We start from the raw sequence: 20,697 nt of genomic DNA on the forward strand, positions 1-20,697 counted from the left end.
TGTCCCTCTTGGCGTGAATTTGAGCTTCTGTTTGCTGGGCGCAATACTCCTTATCACCTCCCCAGCCCGGCTGCACCGCCGGCTGTGAGCTACCTCCCCGATGTGACTTGTAGTTATGTACGTTGCGGGCTACCGCCAGGCTCCTCTTAGCTTCAGGAAGCGGGTTGGGGTGGGGCGCCACTCAGGCCTGGTATGCCTCTCGTGCCGGGGCCTCGATTTCCCTCCCTGTGGGCCGAGCCCCTAGGCGCCGCCCACTCGCCTCGCACTCACCTCCTCCCTTCCTCTCAGGGTCCGATCTGTGTTCCGCTCTTCTGAGCCAGTCGCTGGATGCTCCGGGAGTCACCGAGCAGCAGAGGGGCTCTGGGGCTCACCTTCCCAATTACTGCGTCGCCGCCCTCTTGTGGCTACCGTCCGTCACGGCCATGACTTGTTCTCCATCGTTTGGGCACCTCGGGACACCGCTGTACCGCTCTCCCGGTCTCCTCGGCTCAGGCGCACCTATGCCCCGGTAAGTCAGGGTCAACAAACGATTTCATTCATGATAGATGTCGGATCTTCAGCGAGGGCTGAGGAGCCTCGCTAGAGAGCTGCCATTCGTCTCAGCAGTTAGCAACGCCCCCCGCACTGGCATTTTTAGGGTTAAAATATTTTTTCGATTTGTAGCATTGGCACTTCAATGGAGCAATGGTCCATTTTGACCATAGTATATCACTTTAGGATATACTATAATAAGGGATTAAAATGAATTACAGTTACTGTGTTAGAGGTATTTTGGGAGGTATTTACTTTCCCTAGAATAATTGCACTTTAAGAGAACATGGGCACTTTATGATGCATATCACTTTTGAATGCAATAATCGGGCATTGAAACAAAGTATTGTTATTATATATCAATTATTTTGAGAGGAATTTGCTCTCTTTCGAATAATTGCACTTTAAGGGGCATGGGCACTTTCTCTATGATGTTTAGTACCTCAGGATGTAAAACAAATAGAGATTGAATTGAAGTACCACAATTATTATTTGGAGGAGGAAAGAAAGGTTCTGATTTTTCAGGGATAGTATCTTTATAACTGAATGTACGGGAAGGGGAAAAGGTTTTATCAAGACCCCTATTAGCAAGGGACGGTGTAATTTGTCATGTAGTCATGTGTCTTGTCTTTTATTATCTGCCCTATGTGTGTGTTTGGATTGATGTACTGTGTCATACATTTTCCTTCCTTGGAAAAATGGTATTAAAATTAATTGAAAAAAGGTTTAAAAACACAAAGTAAAGAGATCAGAACACTTTATTTCTCTCCAATGTTTTATATCTAGTAGAAGTTAACTTTTTAATCTTGTGAAAGATGTCACGGTGACTCTGAAATCTGAAGCAGATGTCAAAGGACCATTCTTGAATGCCTATTGTTGGTGATTTTTAGCGATACATGACTATGAAAAGATCACTGCTTTTTTCTCCTTTATGCTTTTTTCTCCTTTAAGCCTAAAGTTTCTTGAATATTGGCAGACTAGTTTTTCTAGTTTCCTGTTCAATTAGCAGTGATAACATGGCAGGCAGTGGGAGTGATTAGCAAGGAAATTGAACTTGCTGAATGACGCTTATACCTCTCTGCGTCCCCAAACTTTCTGATTTGACCTGATGCATCTCTGGTTGAGGATGACATTGATGCAAACATTTTAGAGGCAAGGCCAGGCACCTCAGGAGGGGTCTTTGGTGCTGTTAGTGCCCCAGCTTGGGGTACTGCCAGGAACTCTGAGGGGACTCAATCTCCATGTCATGACCATGTGAATGGAGCTAAAACAAGGGGCCAACCTCGAAAGAGGAATAGAGTGGATAGTGGGTCCAAATCAAAGAAGCAATGCCATGACCAAGCAACCGTATTGCATAGCCCAGCCTCTAACCCCATAGGGATTGAAGGGGTTGGAGCCTCCGGGTCCATGGAGGATTTTTGCAGTTGTCTCCTGGCATCTTTGATGGGCAGTTGAATCCGATCTTGGCTCGTTTGAAGAACATAGAGAAAGAATTGGCAAAACCCTTGTGGCGCAGTCATCTGCTGTAGTGGGCCGAGCCATCCTCCATTTTCCCCATATTACCTAGCCCAACATCAGTGTCAGCTGAGTCTATCATTCCGTCCAAGGGGAAACAAACCCAAGCAAGGGAGCCCAGAAATCAGTTTATGGACAAGGACCTTAGGTTTCAAGGAGGACTAGTTGGGAGGGAAAAGACTCAGAATCAAGTAAAAGGATTTTTGGAACCTTCGGGCAACAGGTCGGCCAATAGTTTCCCCCAGCTCCCACCTGGCAGCACGCCATATGTTCTAGTGCTGAGAGACATCCCGGTTTTAGCCCCTCAGGGGGCATACTGATTTTTCTAAGGAGATAATAATGGTCAGATGAACACCCTGGATCAGGCCTAGGAAGAAGGAAGTGCCTGAGAATTGTATTATCATAAATTTTAAGTAATTTTAATAGTTGAATCATATTAAAGTATTTTTACTCCCAGCTACACTGTTTAGGATCCATCCAGGTACTGTCAGTGGGATATTTGGTTTAGGCCAGAGGTTTTTCCATCCATATTCTTGCAAAGAAGCACACCATATTTTAGGGCAGACACTCAAACGTTTAATGTAGAAGTCCAAAACTCTTTTAAAGCTCTTGCTTCTCTGGAGGACTTGGACTGACTTCACTCCTGTGTGGAAGGGGTTGTTCAGCTTGATTCATATATTGATACTAAGGGGCCCAGGGAGATGGGCCCTTCTATTGATTTAGATGCCCTCAGGCCCAATTTAATGAACTCTGGGGGAGAAGGGCAAGGACTTAGGAGCTATTCACAGAATATTACAGGTTCGAAGAACAAGTTGAATATTTTGAGAGGATATCAGTAACCAACTTTGCAGATATTGTCTTATCACATATGGATATAATAGACATTTAAGGATCCACACCCTTATCTCTGGATATAGCTGTCCCTCAACCAACATTGGGAGGACACCTCAAAATGCAGTACCAAAGTTAAAGATCATCCCATTTTCCATGCCCCAAAAACTGTTAGCTTGGAACTTTGCAAGAATGTATTCTAAATTGTCTATTAAAGATTGAGTCAGTTTTATGAAGGGCTCTGAAATAATTTGTCTACAAGAGACTTGGGCTTCTAAAGAGTTTTATGTGGATGGCTTTCAATCCTTTTGTACCCCGGCAAGTCCATCGCCAGCTGGCAGGGTGTAGGGTGGGCTAGCCAATATGATTTCAATTAATTTTTCTTGACCTAAGGTGAAGCTTTTGCTTTTGACCCCTTGGATTCAAGTACTGATACTGTCTGGTTGAGTTCCAGAAGATCTAATGATTGTTAAAAAATGTATAATCTGTTTGAGCATCACTCTCCAAATGTGTTAGACTTTCTGGCTGAATATGTGGCAAAACTGAAAATAAGAGTGCCTGTTCTTTGTTATGGGTGGACGATTTTAACTGTACCCTGTGCCCTTTTAGTGGGTCTCCGGTCTGTGGTCTGGAGGACAAGTTCAATCAGGAGATGACCCATTTCAGGCACACAGTTTATGGGGTTGCCCTGAATAATTTGGGATTTGGGAGAGGATGTGACTAAACAACTAGAGCAGCCGACCTTGAAGCTGGGGAAGTAGGTTCGGTTCTGGCAGGATGTTCAAATATCCTGCGATTCTGGGCAAATCACTTAATCTCCCCATGCCTAAAAATGAATGTGTCCATTCTGTAATGTAACTGGTGCTTATGCAAAGTGCTCGGGTCGAGTTTTCAGTATATATAAAACTGAAAATACAAAAATGGTTTTAATTAATGACTTTTAATTTGCAAGCAAGTGTGTCCCAGTTCTTTCGAAATCTTACCCAACTTTTAAAGGGGGTGGAGCACACAGTATTATTGACTTTCGGTTAATTTCGAAAGCTTATAGCTTCTTGATTTCAGACTTTAAAGTTTTACAAAGATTGTTTGAGTGACCATAACTCTTTTAGTCTTACTTTAAATTGTCTGCAGCCAGGTGTGAGTAAGCACTTGGAGCCACTCCCTATTGCTTTCTTTTAAAATAGAGGTCTTTGCATTATGTGGGATGCTGTTAACCTGGCCTAGTGCTTGATGTCTATAGTTGCTCAAACTTTAAAAATAGTAATACAAATAAAATAAATTAAAATGAATACAGATGAGATTACAAGTACCTAATGTTGAATGTAGATAAACATTGACAGGCTTAAGTGCTCATGAGTAGGTAAGGCAAATTGAGTGTTGGCAAAGATAGAGCTCGAATCAGAAAGATTTTGATGTATGTAGGTCTTGTAGCACTCCTACTTTACCCTTGGCCTCCAAGAGTAAGCTAGGAGTTCTTCAGGAGTAAAGTACAGCAAAATCTTTGTGAACTCTTTCGAAGCATTCAATATTTTTTGTAGATCAATGTTGAGACGTTGTTGAAGGTCAATGATTGATTTCATTGCAGTGCAGTGTCATCCACACTCCAAGGATTGCTGTTAACTAATTAACAAATTAATTGTGAACTTATATTTCTTTCGTCTCCTGTTAACCTTTTATACAATGTGAATCATACAAATCTTGTGTATTTGTGCTTTATTTCAGTGTATTTATGGCAAAGCAGGAGGACCTATTTTTACATCAAGTGCATACGCTGTCGTCCTGCATCATAACCAAAGTCCAGAATTCTACGATGAGGTACACCCATACTGACATAGATCCTGATTTTGTTTCAAGCCCTATGCAATGTGTGAATACGAGGGGTGGTGATTGCACAGCAAGAGCATTAGAATATTTTAATTCTGGATCTGCTGTGATGTTGTAAGTGTGGGTGGCAATGTTGATTAATTAGGTGCTGTGCTTGTTTGAAACCAACATCACCCATTATTCCGAGAAACTTTCACAAAATGCAGCAAGGAGGAGTGACATTTAGATGGGGTTGACTGTTGTACAGCCACTTCTCAGTAAATAACACTCATAGACTGAGGGGTTTTCCTGGGAAGCTTTGTGTGCATTTAGCCAACTGGATTCAAATGTATATATATGATACGTTTCATGTAGCTGTGTTCATTTCACCAACCCCTGAGTATCCAGCTGTGCATACTAATTCCTATGAGTGTTAGTGAGGTGAAAATGACCCCCATACGCCATTGCCTCCATTTTGTGGTTGAAGTATTTGAAACCTGCAAATGTCCTGTACCCTTACACCATTTTATGTTGCTTACTTTTTGGGCAATAAGATATGGCACTGCTGAAATTTTACAGCTGACCTCTACCTTGTGCAATTTCTTTGTGTACTATTTACAATGCAAATGTTGTTGTCTACATGAAAGGAATTAATACACATCTGGAAGTTGCACTACTGTACCAATCCATTAAAATAGCATAGACTTGTTAAAGTTGGACAGCATGCAAGTGTGCTGTAACCAGGGTACAAAGGCTTCAACAAATCGGCACTAAATCCCTCAGCCTCTGATTTTGTTTTTATACCAAGGGAACTTTCTTAAAAACCTCATTTCTACTGTGTGCATCTTAGAAATTATATTTTCATTTGCTTTCGCAGACATCCTTAGCTGCGGCTATCCTTTTGATACAACTCAACTTTTGTTTATTACAGATTGAATCTATTAGCAAAGTTCTATGCATTACTCATAATGGCCACTTAAATGCAATCATTAGCATGATTCATAATGGCCACGTCAGTGTAAGGGTCTTTATAACCCTCAAATTTGAATAGTAAAAAGTGTTTACATTTCTAGTAACAATGAACTGGCTGTGAAAGTTGATAAGGTGCTCCTGCAGGATTACCCTATGTTTGGAGCACATGTCAAGTTTCTTGGGATTCTCAAAGAATACTTCTGAACTTCTGCACCAGATGTAGATTTCCATGAATGTGCACGTATATGTTTTGTTTTGGAATATCTATGTGCCTAAATGTGATGCAAACAAACATACATTTTCGCTCTTAATTATTTTGTCTTCAAGGGGAAAACATATTTCCTCTATGGAGAAATTCTTTTTGCTACACACCCATTAAATATGGAGGTTCTCCCTCATAAGTACCTATCTTGAAAGGCACACCTTCTACTAAAATGAGGGCTCTACTTGGAGTTACCACTTCTGCAAGAGCACTCCAACATGAAAACCACTATGTCATTTAGTGCATCATACTAGATCATTGACAACGACAAATGTATTTGACACAATTAAATGTAGAATATATTTAAAGATGTGATTAGTTAATTTATATTCATTATATATTAAATAAATATATTTAAAGATTCAAAGTTACTTTCTTAAAATATGTATACATTTAAAACGAAATGAAAATAAATACAATGGAATTACTAAATGTAAAATAAAACTTCATGATAAAAATAAAGTTGTAGTATAAATCAAATAAATTCATTAGAAATATTAGGCTTTGGTTGATAAACAGAAATTAATATAATTGAATATATTTAAAGGTTAGGGATAATCAAGTTAAATTATTTAGGAATGAGTTCAGTCTATCTAAAAGATGGACTAAGTTATTGAATTTACTCAATTAATGACATTATCTATAGGTTAGTTTTAGGTTATGAAATTTAATTAATTCTACAGTAAATATATTTAAAGATTAAAGATAGTTTTATGCCATTATTAACTTAAATAAATTCTAAATTATCTAAATATTTTTAAAGATTAACTTTAAGGTTTTAAAATGATTATACAGTAAATAAATGCATTTAAGAGTTAGGCTTAGGAAATCAAATAGGATGCAATATATATATATATATATATATATATATATATATGTATATATATTTAAAGGGTAAGATTATGCGAGTAAATTAAATAGCTCATAAATCAAGTGTGTTTATGCGTTAGGGCTATGCTATTAAATTACACCAAAAATGTCAGGGATTGCAATTGCATTTAGGAATACAATAATTACAAGGTTGATGTAAATTTAGGATATGGAAAGGTATGAATAGGATTGATGTAATTTGCAATTGCATTTAGGAAGAAAATTGTTGAAAAGTTGATGTAAATTTAGGGTATGGAAAGGTATGGACAGGATTGATGTAATTTTATTGTGTTAGTGATAAAAATAAAACATATGATAAGAACTTGCACGGTGCCCTCACAGAAATAGCCTGCTTATATGATTGTTGCACTTCCACAGGACAAAATGTAATATTTCACAGAATTTTGTTGTGCCATTTCAGATAAAAATTGAGCTTCCCATTCATCTTCATACAAGGCATCATCTGCTATTTAGCTTCTACCACGTCAGCTGTGACATTAACACAAAAGGGACAACAAAGAAGCATGAGACAGTCGAATCGTCAGGTATGTTTTTAAGTAAGGTATTGTAGGAGCAGAATTATTGTGGCAAAAGAGCCCAATTCACAAATATCTTGCTTTGACTTACTCTTGTAACACTTCTGAATTACAGGAGTAAACCTATTAAGTAGTAGGCCAGAAGTAGTGGTTGGTCCTCCAGACCTAGTGAGGAAAGAGCCCTGCACTAAGTCAATATCATGTGTTCCAATGTGGCTAATTGCACACTGGAAAGCATAGGTGAGTGGTGCATATGCACGCATACTAGCTTCACACTGAATGAGAGACACTCAGAATATTCTTCACCTAATACCTAATGGCAGAAAACGTGCTATGTACATAACTATTTCAACGCAAATTTGAAGCCACGGGATAAGCCATCATTGCCATCCAATTCAATTGTCACTGCACAATGAAGACTCTTTGGTAGAGGAGAACAGGATGCAACAAATACAAATGACCTGGAACAAAGCACAGTTACCCAGCACTATGGTGCATTAGTATGAAGAAGTATGAAGAATGTGTAATTTTCCAGACAGCTTAGTAAACTGTTCTTTCTGTGCTAGGACTATGTGTTGTGAACTACTCACTGGATGGTATTGGTCACTGCAGTAATGCAGAAAACCACAAGGAAATGCTGAAGGCCACATTAAATGGGCTGCAAACTTTTTATTATAGTGCATCAGTGCAATTATTTCGAAAATCGATGGTGGATTACATTATTGTGGCCGTGCCATCAATTTATGGTGTGGTAGAGGGTGCAAACAAATGTTACACTACTGTGAGGGAAGACACAAAGAAATACAGCCTAGAGGCTTCTTGGAAGTCACTGGCAGTCAGTCGGTAGGAGGAATAGATATAGGAAACATCTGTAGGTCCCAACTAATACAACATTTACAAATCTTAGCTCAATTTATGTGCATTCAGCATTGCATCTGCATGCCTCTATGACAGATCTCCGATTCAATCAGAATTTGCAGATATTTATGTTTAGGCTTTCCTGTTTTCAGTTTCTATTTTTGGTAAATTCTGGTGGGGTTTTTTCAGTGTTTTCAAGTGATTTCAATACGTTAAAAAAACAGTCGTTATCAGTGATTACACATTTTCGCGCCACTAAAAACAACAGAAAAAGTGTTTTTCCGGTGTTTATGGAACTTTTGCTTTTAATATTGCTTAATTTCTGCACTGATAGAACAGGGTATATAGACAGTGTATGTATAGTGTATATGAGGTCCAAATATATTTTTGCAAATTAAACTTATTGTAGTACACCATACAATACTTCTTCAGTGAGTCTTTGGTCATGTGCGCTCGCTCTTTCCTTCCCATGTAAACTTCTGTGAAAAGGCCCTCTCAACAGTGGCACTTGAGAAGGGCAATGGCAAAACAGCCAGTACACAATTTGTTAACTCTGGCGACTGACATAGCTTTCCATGCCAATACTGGTGTACTTGAAGATTGCGATTCTCAGGGCAGGGTTTGCAACATTTGCATTGCTCTGGGCGCTTATGCACTCAGAGTTATTGAAGCGGTCAAAAATGAGGAAGCACTTTTGAAACTACGGAGAAAATTCCCCTTTACTGAAGGGATATAGAACTTGTACAGAGTACCACAGTGAGGTTTCATTGACTATAAATGCCATTGGTGGTGAAGGGACATTTCTATGCCTCATTGCAAGCCATTTCTCACATTGTAAAATAAATTGCTCAACATTGCTTTGCATAAAAAGTGGCAAGCAAACTAACATGGAACATGTTGCAGTGCCAAAGTCACTAAAGGTTTCGCCCATCCTACTCTCAAGGAGATGTTTCACATCTATACCAATTATGCTGAACACTTGGCAGACAAGGGTTTTTTCAGACTCTAGTTTTTTTATTTTGTTCACTACAGCAGTTATGTTTTCCTGTAAGAATCTAATAATGCAATAGAGTGTACTTTTTTAACATCGCTATCAATATGAGACCAAAGATCCTCACATTTCTTGCCTTTGCCATCATCACTCACCAAACATTCTGCAAAGGGTTGCCACATGGATATTATAGCATTCCTAGCCCCTTGGACTGAGAACCATCAGCTAAAGGACACAGTTGGAGTGACTCTTTCTTTGATGCCACAGAAAAAACAAAATTATAAATATTTGCGTTTTAGTTCCTGTGCATAAGAAAACAGTGCACCAGAATAGATTAAAAAGTCAATAGCATTCCTCATTAACTCTGAAGATAGTAATGATGCTTTCAGCATACCATCTAACAAGTGGCAAGGATCTCCTACAGGGAATCACTTCAGTTCGGGTATCAATTTATACAGGTCATCACACAACTTTTTCATATAAGTAGCTGAATCACTGCAAATACAAACAATATCACTCCAATCTTCGTTGAACTCGGAAAGAACCTTTTTTGCAGCGCATTCCAAGTGACACTGCGTTCCATGTTTTCCAAAAGTCTGGCGTCATGTTTTCACCACTATCCCAGATGCTGGTGATAGCACTCTTTATACATATACTTGTCACTATACATTGCATTGAATGTGTAAAGCCTGAGGTGTTGGCATTTCACCTACTATCAATCTGACCCACTAGAACCTGTGGGCTGATGTATTAAGGGTTTTTACCCATTCTCTGTGGGTAAATGTGATGACACATATTAGGAAAGGTTCTTATGAAACCAGCCATTTTATCAGTGAAAGAATCAAACGCAGCCAAAATATCAAATATGATTTTGATATTTCCAGATTCTCTATAGTTTATAAAATAACTAAAAGAGACCTAAATCCTGCATCTTTAGACCAAAGACCACAAAACTGAAAAAGCAAAAGGAAGAAGAAACAATATTTTAGTGGCATCCCTAAACAAAATTCAAGCAGAATAATGTTAGCCCAGTCTTATCTACTGCTAGCTTGTATAACAAAGTTACATTGTATTGGTCCCTTCTTGAAGAAAAAAAATGACTCTTTCACTCTCTTTTTCCTTTCTTTGAATGGCATTTAGTTTGGGGTTGTGCAGGTATTTTTTCAGTGTTTATATGTTTTCACTGGTGAGGGCTATTTCTCTTTCAGTGGGGTTTTATCAGTTATTATAGGTTTAAACCTAAACCCCACAGCCTATTTATGTTCCAGACAGAACCCTGAATCTTTGAAAATCAGCAATCATGGTCAACTTCTACAGTTGTAGGTTGAATGTCATTGATGTGAACCTGGGTCTTCAACGTACCTTTCTAAATATCAACATTCCCAATGGTTTCACACCCAATTTGTGCTCTTAAGTTTGGAAACACTGAAGCAGAAATAAATTTGGTGTCAAAAGAAATCCACCTTAATATAGGGCATGAATGGGTTGGCTGCAGAGCCTGCACTCTAGCATAGGGTATGAGTGGGTTGTTATACAGAGTTCACGAGTTCAAGCATATATCATCCCATACCCAAAGAGTGTGGATTTAGCAGACTGCACTTAGCGAAAAAAAATGTAGTTGACTCTTCCCTCGAGGGTCTGCAGCTGTGAACATCATTACATTGCAATTACCCATGTTCCATAACCGTATAATTTTTCGTTGTATGCAGCACTAGGGCCATGTTCTGCAGTGCACAGCAGCCCGCTATTTCAAAGGGGAAGGTTGTGCAACATGACTCACCGTATAATTTAAAGCACGGCAGAAGAAATGGAATAACTGGTTTGTACTGGAAAAAATATAAACCTTGCTTTTCAAGAGGTCGGTTGTGAAACACAAAATCCTAAAGTGTGCTTGTGATTAGGGATCAAATATACTGCTGAGGAGTACACTACTCACAGCGGGATTACATAGTGTGAGCTCTGAAAGTGCAAATTTCAGACACATCTCTATCACTGTTTTGGGCTGAGTGGTTTCTTAATAGTTGAGGAGTTAAAGAGTGGCATTTTACCACCTCATGTGGTAAATGGTTGACTGTCATGGGAATATGATGCTTATGGGTGAAAATGTAGCAGCATTTGCTAATCCATCTAAAGTAAACAACAAAACATAACACAATAACATACACAGAGCAATAGCACTACACAGTAAAAATTTAGCAGTGTAATCCGCAACAAAACAGCTAAAAAAAAGGAATACCGCAATAACACAGCACAAAAACCCACGAACATAAAAAACAATACAATACATCACCACCCAACAAATATTCAAATGCATTCTTGTCACACATAACCTTCTTCAGAAACCTGCCTAATATCGCTGTTAACAGCCTTAACTTATCACTAAGGACATGAAATGGCACCAGTAAAATATTATTTGCAGTCCAGCCCACAATGTTTGATTAGGTTTTGCATTGTCTAGAATTGAGGTAGGCTAGTTAATGCAATTAAATAGAGATTGAAGGACAGCAAAGTCAAAGAAAGTGATGAGGATTTGCTCTCTTGGGACATTGGAACATATAAATTGTATATAAAACTATTCTGTTCACCAACACCTATCTTAAAAGTACCATAAATGTTATCTGATCAACATCAGTCATTCCACCCTCTGTTCTTCCTCGCTCGAATCATTACATAACCCCTTTCAAGTCACTATTAATTGGTCTATCCCTTCCCATCTCTCATCAGTCAAGGGCCCCAATTTTTCACTAATACTTCGGTCCTGATTTCTTTTTTATGTGCTGCTCTCGCAATCTTTTCCTTGCCCCTATCTTCTCCATATTTTCACTTCTCTCTATATTCGCTCTCTTTTTTCTTCTCTTCTTCCCTGGCCTTCCTTACCTTTCCCACCCTTTCCCCCCAAATCCGCTCTCCTGATGCTTGCCAGAAGCTCATGTAAGACCTGGGTCTATGATTAGAAGTTGGGCCCTTCCATCACAAAACGTTTGGGGGAGATTAGTGAGATATTTCAAGCACACTAGACCCGTACAAATGGGGCAAATGGATGTAATATTGAGCGCTACTGAATTAGATGGGAGAAAATATAATTTGCCTAGGAATCAGGCAGCATTACAGTGTAAGCAGCAGCAATGCATGCGTCTATCACCCACTCTATGTCAAGAACAGGAAAAAGATGGGAATATCAGAAAAATCTGGTATTTCTTTCTAGGAACAGCAAACACAAAACGAGAGCTGTTAAAAAGTAGTTTACAGCTGTCTAGCTCATTTATAAATAATTATTAAAGCACACAAATACTGATGGCTTTACATGCATTCTTATTCAGCTACAAACACCTGTTGCTTCCTGAATATCGAAAATTGAATGAATGGCCATTTTTTCCTGAGAAAGCTGTTAACAGTACTCAGACACAGATATTATGTACACAGTGAGCAGCAGCATTGCTATTGCCCATCATACATAAAATCCAAACAAAACCATACATGCGGATTATCAACTATGCAAAGAGGTGCGGTAGAAGCTTTGCAGGAACACAGTGCGTTTTGATCAGCCCCCAAAATACTCAAGCTTTTTTTGGCATCATTGCAGTGCATGTGTAGCATACACACTCACCGTCATTTAGGTGGGGCTTCAGTCTGAGGAAGAATGGAAAGTTTCAGAGGAGGTGAGGTCCAGAATGACAGCACTCTCTAATCAAAGGCAGCTATTCAGAATTGACCAATAACTGTCTCTTTCTATGCTTTCCCTATTGGATATTGTTTCTGTTGTCCATATGCTATAGGAAACCGGACTACTGAAATATAACTCAAGGAAGGTGAATTTGGAAAAGGCAAGAGACCTAACAACCACTAGAGGCATTGAAAAGAATTTGGTGATACCTAGCAGTGCCCCTGATAACAATCACCCAATGAAAACATATGTTGAGCCTCGGTGCAGTGCAGAGAAGACTTGCTTTATCTGCACTAATTAAAATATCAGTCAGCCATGTGGTCCTCTAAAAGTGCAGGACCTGGAGGAAATAGTCCTGACCTCCCCCTTGTGATGGTCCTGTTTCACGTTCACCTGTTTCCATACCTTGTCCGCCTCTACATGCACACTGTAGGAAATTGGGAATATTAGTTGAGTGAGGTGAGAATCCACCTCAATTAATACTTATAGTACTGGCAAGTGTGAACCACAAAAGACACTAAATAAGCCTGTGCTCAACCATCTAGTAGCTTGGAACAAACGCCGTCAGGCTTACTTCAAGTCAATGTGTAAAGTATTCATGCAGTATTCGAACAGTCACACAAAGAAATTTACAAAAATAGAGAATATTTTAATAAATAAAACAACACAAAAAAAACAAATATTCAACAAGTAGAAACCGAGTTATGATTTTTTTAAGTTTAAGGTTCAAAATAGAGCAAAATGTTTTAAGCGGCAACCATTGTCACCTTCTTGCGTTTCACTAGGCCAAAGTCAAAAGTTATAGCCAACCATGATGGGGTATGAGTTAGATAAAGGGACCAGATTTGACCCAGTAAAAAGCTTTATCTTTGAACTTAGTCTCTGGGATTAAAGTAAAAAATCCTCAGCGGGGCAAGGCAGCAGGCTGTTGCTGAAGAGGGCTCCACTTAATCGAATAGCTGCTGGATGAGGTCTCTGTGACGCTTCCTTTGCCAGTGAAGATTTCTGCCCTTGGACATGATCACTTTTTGGGAGATCAGATTCTTCTAGCGCGGCAAGTCAGCAGGCTGTAGCTGAAAACGACTCCATTAAGCTGAACACCTTCTAGACATGGTCTCACTGGATCGATTTTCTGCTGCAGAGAAGAACCTGAATCTGTGGCCCTGTGGCAATGTTTTTTTATTGGATCAGATTGGCAGGTTAGTCCTGGTTCTCTGTTGGTTTTCTAAGTCCAGGTTTTAGCAAACGTCAGGAGAAGTATACATCCACAGCAGCCAAGGGTCCGCAACCACAGGGACTGCACTTGGGGGTCATTACTCACTGCAGCAGATGCCTGCAGCAGGGTACATGTCAGAATTCTTCTTGTGGCTATGGAAAGGGCAAAGCCACTCTTGTGGTCACTCCAATCCAGTTGTGGAGCACCTTCAACCTCTTAATGGCTTTGGGGGCATGCTGAATAGGAAGACAAAAGGAGACCAGCCTGGGTGTGAGCTACATGTGCCGATGACAGGGTATGCACCCTTTGAAGCTCATGAAGTGTCAATGTACAGCCCACCAGCTTCCCCATGCCATCCTGCTCGGGGATGAATAACACCTCTTCACACCCAAGCCTTTTGTACACTTTCTGGGAGCAATTTACATCTCACCTTAAAGGAGCCGTTCAGCAGTCAGGTGACACTGGCATGAAGACATTTCCAGTGTAGGCAGGAACATGACACCTTTCTCAAAGTGTGATTTTTGAAATAGTCATATAAAATTTGACTTTACCAATTAGTTAGACTTTAAATTACTATTAAAATGGGCGTTCAACTCATTTGTCTAGCTGCTCCCAAGTGGAAATTAAGCACTATAAGTTGTTGTAATGTAACCCCAGTGTTTTCAGATGGGAAAGCCAGCACTGCTACAGCACAAATTGACTTTGGGCATTTTTCACTGCTGGGATATATAAAACATTAAGTACATTGTCCTACCTATTAAATATCATGCACCCTGCCCTATGGGCATTTAGGGCCACTATTTTGTAACTTATAAGTACTACAGAGGAAGGTCTAGGCCAGGCAAAAAGTTTATTTTGCTAGGTTGACGTGGCAGTTTAAAATTGCACACACAGCCTTCAAGGGCATGCCTGGAGATATGTGCACAGTGCTACCTCAGTTGGTGGCACAATGAGTGCTGCATCCCAGGTGTGTTGTAGCATTTAATTTACAAGCCCTAGGTACATATAGTACCATACATGAGGGACTTAGTAAATTAAATGTGTCAATTAGGTGTATGCCAATTTGACCATGTTTAAAAGTGAGAGTACAAGCACTTTACCACTGGTTAGCAAGAGTAGAGTGTGCAGAGTTCTATGACCAACAAAAACAGGTTCAGTTAAAGAAGGCAAATATATTGGGGAATACCACGCAGAAGATTGTCATTTCCAACACACACATTTTTCTCCATTCCTTTGCAATCTATTCTCACCTCTCTCATCATTGCCCTTAACTGCCCATCTTCAACCGCTATGTCCCATAACATTCTAGTAGTTGTTGGGCTTGATTCACAAAAGTAATCTGAGACAAAATGCTAACTTTACGACTTTCGGTATTCACAAAGTGCATTTAGGAGCAGCAAAGTTAGGATTTTGTTTCAGTCATACTTAAGTTTTCGTCTTAAGTTCAAATTAACACCAAAACCTAGGTTTAACTGTGTTAGACCTGTCAGCCCTTTGGGTGGTCCCTCCTCATCATTATTTATTTTGTCCCACTTTTGCCTCAAACCCTGTTAGTATTTTTCCTTTTTGGGAACCACCAGACTTTTTAGTATTGATGCAGATTCAGGGAGCCATTTTATCTACCCCTGGAACTTCTGTCTGAGGGCCTGGAGCACAAAATGGTGGCCACCTGTGACATCATCAGAACCCACTGGAACCTACTAGAACCTTCTGCAACATTCTGGAACCCTGTGACAGTTGGAGGCGGTTTAGAATGTTGGGAAGCTAAGTCAGAGAGTTGGCAGTTGGAGCTGGCAGTTGGCACCTGACTGGTGAAGAGAGAGGAGCAGAAACCTGAAGGAGGAAGGAGTGAGGCAGCAGGGGTGGAAACTTGTGCCTGGAGTGGGGTCCATAAACCCACCCTTGATACTAGTCCCTACTGACTGAGCCCAGCCTGGAGCCCTGTGTGGGAAAAAGCAAGAAAAACCATCTTAAGGACCTGGACAGCAGGAACAGGCCTTAGAAGTAAAGAAAAGCAAGAACCTGAACTGTTTATTGGTTTCCCTGAAGTCCGACGTCGAGAAGCCTAGAGACCTGGAGCCCGAGGTGGAGAAGCGGCGCTGACTGGGAAGCAGACGTCGTACCCGGAGCCGCCAGAGGTCGAGAGAGGGCGCCGACGGAGGTCGTAGAGAGTACCAGAGGTCGAGGAGGAAGTCACCCGAGGTCGAGTGAGTGGCGTCGACGCGGGAGTGGAGATCGCACTCCGGAGTCGCCGGAACCTGAAGAGAATCGTGCCGGAGGTCGGGAGTGGAGATCGCACTCCGGAGTCGCCGGAACCTGAGGAAAGGAGCACCGGAGGTCGGGAGTGGAGATCGCACTCCGGAGCCGACGGAAGTCGACATCGAGCCAAGGCCGGCCGACGTCATCGAACCGGAGCCGCCCGAAGTCGACATCGAGCCAAGACTGCCCGACGTCATCGAACCGGAGGTCGACATCGAGCCGAGGCCGCCGACATCGAACCGGAACCGCCTTCCGGCGTCGTCAAGAACTGACATTGCACCGAGGCCGCCGACATCGAACCGGAACCGCCTCACGGCGTCGACACGACTCCAGCGGCGTCGGAGCTTCATAAAAAGGGCAGTAAGTGGAATAGAGGGCGCCTAAGGCCCTGTGGAGCCCTAAGAGACCATCCTAGGGGATAAAGAGGTGTTAGGACCAGCCTGGGAGTGCCAGGGGTGGACTGAGACTGATACAGTGACCTGTGTGAGGGGTTGTGTAGTTTGGGAGAGCCAGATTCCTAGATTACCCTTGATCTACCTCAGTTTTAGCCTCAGCCTTACCCAAGCTAGGTGAGACACCCTCAGGCCATCCACCTAACCACAAGCTGTGACTGGGCCAAATCAGCCCATAGTATTTTAAATGTGATCTGATTTTACAAGTGTCACTGTTGGCTTTTAATTATTTATTGAGAGCACTGTATCTATTGTATTTATCCTATTTATTGCTTCACCGTATTTATTGTTCCACAGTATTTATTGTCGCACAATATTTATTGTCTCGCAGTATTTATTGCCTCATAATATTTAATTGCCTGTTATGTAATGCACTTATATTTATGCCTTGATTATTTATGATCTACCCTATTTATTGAATCGTTAAGACAGTATTTATTTGACCTGCACTTTTTAAGGAAAAGCCTTGTGTACTGTGATTGTATTATTATTATTTATTTAATCAGCAACTAAGAGAAAAAGAAGATAAACACAGAGATATTTTCATAATTTTTACGGTGTAGAGTCGTTTTTGGAACGGATGCACGCATGGTTATTGTGTGGGTATGACGTATGCTTAGCACGGTGCCTGATCCCTGACCACTCGAGCCAAGCTACCACAGTGTGTCTAGGAGAACACCACCACCCTTCCGGTGTGGGGGTGGGTTTTTCTAACATAATTGGTGTTCAGCGGTGGGATAGAGCTGTGCCTACGTATACTCGACAATAATTGTGGGTAGTCCATAGGCCTACACCGGGAGTTTTCTCAAAGCGGCCTTCCTAATTGTGAGTTTTTGTTTTTTCCAAATTTACTCTGGTGGTGGGAGGAGGTATTATATAAGGTACCCCCCTGCATAGCTACTGCAAATAACTGTCCTCTGACCTGAGTGGGCAAGATGGAGTTTGTACTGGAGAATTTAGAAACGTACACTGTGGCCCAACTCATGGAGTTTTGTCAGCGGGAGGGGGTGTATTGTCCCCCAGGAGCAAAGAAGGGTGCACTCCAAACCAGCTTAAGGGCTTGGGGGGAGGCACGACGAGAAAGCAAGGCTGAGGAGGAGGACAGGGATAGAGAGCCCGACAGTGAGGGAGCTGGTTTGTACCAACCTGAGGTGGGGAACCTGTTAGCGGGGCCCAGGACACTTTCCAGGAAGGGCAGCAGTGCCTCTAGCGGTGGCTTGTCTGAAGTGGAGTTAACAGACCGGAGGGAGAAAAGACAGCTCACATGGGACTTAGCAAGGCTGGAGAAAGAGAAGGAGGAACAGAGGATGGCTCATGAGTTAAGGCTGAAAGAGATAGATCTTCAGATCCTAAGAATCGGGGCACACCCTGTACCTAATGGTGGCAGCGAAGAAAGAGAGTTCACTAGGGAACCCAAACCCTACTTGCCGAAGGACCTAGTAGCTAGCTATGGGGCGGGTGACGATATCGCCAAGTGGCTAGCGGCCTATGAGGTCTCGTTAAGGGCCCATGGGGTTCCAGAGAAGTACTGGGGAGGGGGATTGTACAGGTACATGCCTCCAGCTGGCAGGGATGCTTTATTGGCCCTCGAAGAGGATGAGCAGACCTACTACCCCACCATGAAAGTGGCGCTCATAAGAAAGTTTGGACTAACACCCGAAAAGTACAGACAGAAGTTCAGGGGTAGTCACAAACTGGGCACACAGAATTGGGTGGACTTCCTGGACTATGCAAAGAAGGCACTAGAGGGTTGGATTCAGGGCAGTGAAGTGAGGAACTACGAGGGGTTGTTTGATTTAGTACTGAAGGAACACCTGCTCGAGAAATGTTTCCCTGAACTGCGTCAACACCTGGTGGATAGCAAGCTGACCAGTCCCCGAAAGCTTGCTGAGGAGGCGGACATTTGGGCTAGTACCCGGGTGTCCACAAGGGGGACTGGAGGGGATACTCAAAAGGCCGGACAGGGCACCCCCCAGAAGAAAGAGGGAGGGGAAAAGAAAAAGGAGTTCTCCAAAGGCCCCCAAAATAACTTCCAAGGAAAGGGAACAGGATTCACCCCTAGGGCTAACCCACCCAGAAACCCTAATCCTGGCCAGAGTCAGCAGCCAAGGGTTGTCCATTGCTTCGAGTGCGGTGGCGTTGGACACTATAAGGGAGATCCGAAGTGCCCGAAACGACCACCCCCTCCCATTGGAGGAAAGACCCCCGGAGTAGCTAGTGCAGTGCTCGGGGAGGAGATGCCCTTAATTAAGGGAAGGGAGTGGGCGGGTGTCACTTTAGTGTCCCTGGGAGAACGGGAGATGGTTCCTAAGATCCAGGTGCCCGCAAATACTGTAAAGTATGGGCAGTGGGTCACCATCAATGGCCAAAGAGGGGAGGCTCTGAGAGACACAGGAGCCAGTATGACTATGGTACGTAGCCAACTGGTGTCTCCAGAGCAGGTAATTCCCGATGTACTCCACCCAGCCGCGATGGCTGACGGCAGAACAGGCCACTATCCAGTGGCCGAGGTTCCCTTTGAATGGGGGGGGGGTTGCAGGTTCACTTCGAGTTGCCGTAAGCCCTGCCGTGCCAGTCGATTGTCTACTGGGGAATGACATGGAGCACAATGCTTGGAAGGAGGTGGAATACCGGACTCATACTGAGATGCTGGGTACACCTGACAGGGCCTGTGTGAGCACAGGGTCCGCGACTACCCGGAGAGGGAGTTCGTTTCGGCTGGAGCCTGGAACAAAGGCCCAGCCAGCTGCCAGTCAAGGGAAGAACCGAGGACAGGAGGAGCCTGCCTCGGCGTCCACACCCCGTAGGATGGATAGGCCACCGGAGGTGGTGGACCAGGAGTCTGCGGTGGGGGATGTTACCAAACTGGAGGACCTACCCATCCCGGCCTAGTGGCACGTGGAGGGAGGCCCGTCCAGGGAGGAATTCTGCCAGGGCCAGAGGGAGTGCCCTACCCTTGAGGGGCTGAGGCGACAGGCCGCAGCCCAGGCAGCAGGGAACGTTGAAGGGAACTACAGTGTTTACTGGGAGGATGGCCTCCTCTACAGTGAACCCAAGGCACCCCTCCATGGATCGTCACGAGCCTTGGTAGTCCCTCAACGTTATCGAGCCTTCCTTCTGGAGTTGGCTCACGAGATCCCATTGGCAGGACACCTGGGGCAAGACAAGACCTTCGCCCGTCTTGTCCCACACTTTTATTGGCCTCAAATGAAAGTGTCGTCCGATACCTACTGCCGGACATGTGTGTCTTGCCAAGCCAGTGGGAAAACAGGGGTGAAGCTGAAAGCTCCCCTGGAACCACTTCCTGTCGTTAGCACCCCCTTTGAAAGGGTGGGCATCGACATTGTGGGTCCGTTAGATCCGCCCACGTCAGCTGGTCACAGGTTTATCCTGGTTCTGGTGGATCATGCCACACGGTACCCAGAGGCAATACCTCTGAGGACCATAACAGCACCTGTTGTGGCTAGGGCCCTGATGGGAATCTTTACCCGAGTGGGTTTTCCCAAGGAAGTTGTGTCCGACAGGGGGACCAACTTCATGTCAGCGTACATGCGGGCGATGTGGAAGGAGTGTGGAGTGACATACCGGTTCACCACTCCTTACCACCCCCAGACCAATGGTCTGGTGGAGAGGTTTAACAAAACCTTGAAAGGCATGATCAGAAGTCTGCCTGAAAGCCTGCGGAGGAAATGGGACGTCCTCCTACCCTGTCTACTCTTTTCTTACAGGGAAGTGCCACAGAAGGGAGTGGGCTTCAGCCTCTTCGAGCTTCTGTATGGGCACCCTGTACGTGGACCTCTCAACCTGGTGAGAGACGGATGGGAAAGAACTCCCAGAAAGCTTCCCCAGGACGTGGTGAGCTACATGCTGGCCTTCCGGAGCCAAATGGCTAAGTTGTGGAAGCAAGCTTCTGACAACTTGGAAGCCAGCCAAGCAG

The 20,697-nt window shown here is 42.9% G+C and overlaps 1 protein-coding gene across 3 annotated transcripts in view; it reads left to right on the top strand.

The window, feature by feature from the left end:
• DOCK11 (dedicator of cytokinesis 11) overlaps nt 1-20,697 on the top strand; it is a 1,169,031-nt gene that overhangs the window by 425,110 nt on the left and 723,224 nt on the right. For all 3 annotated transcript variants that reach the window (XM_085607886.1, XM_085607887.1, XM_085607888.1), the window contains 2 exons: nt 4,600-4,692; nt 7,206-7,329. In XM_085607886.1, the coding sequence (XP_085464012.1) occupies nt 4,600-4,692; nt 7,206-7,329 (217 nt within the window). The remainder of the gene's footprint in view (nt 1-4,599; nt 4,693-7,205; nt 7,330-20,697) is intronic.

Source organism: Triturus cristatus, chromosome 5_2 (genome assembly GCF_964204655.1).
Source record: "Triturus cristatus chromosome 5_2, aTriCri1.1, whole genome shotgun sequence".
NCBI lineage: Eukaryota > Metazoa > Chordata > Amphibia > Caudata > Salamandridae > Triturus > Triturus cristatus.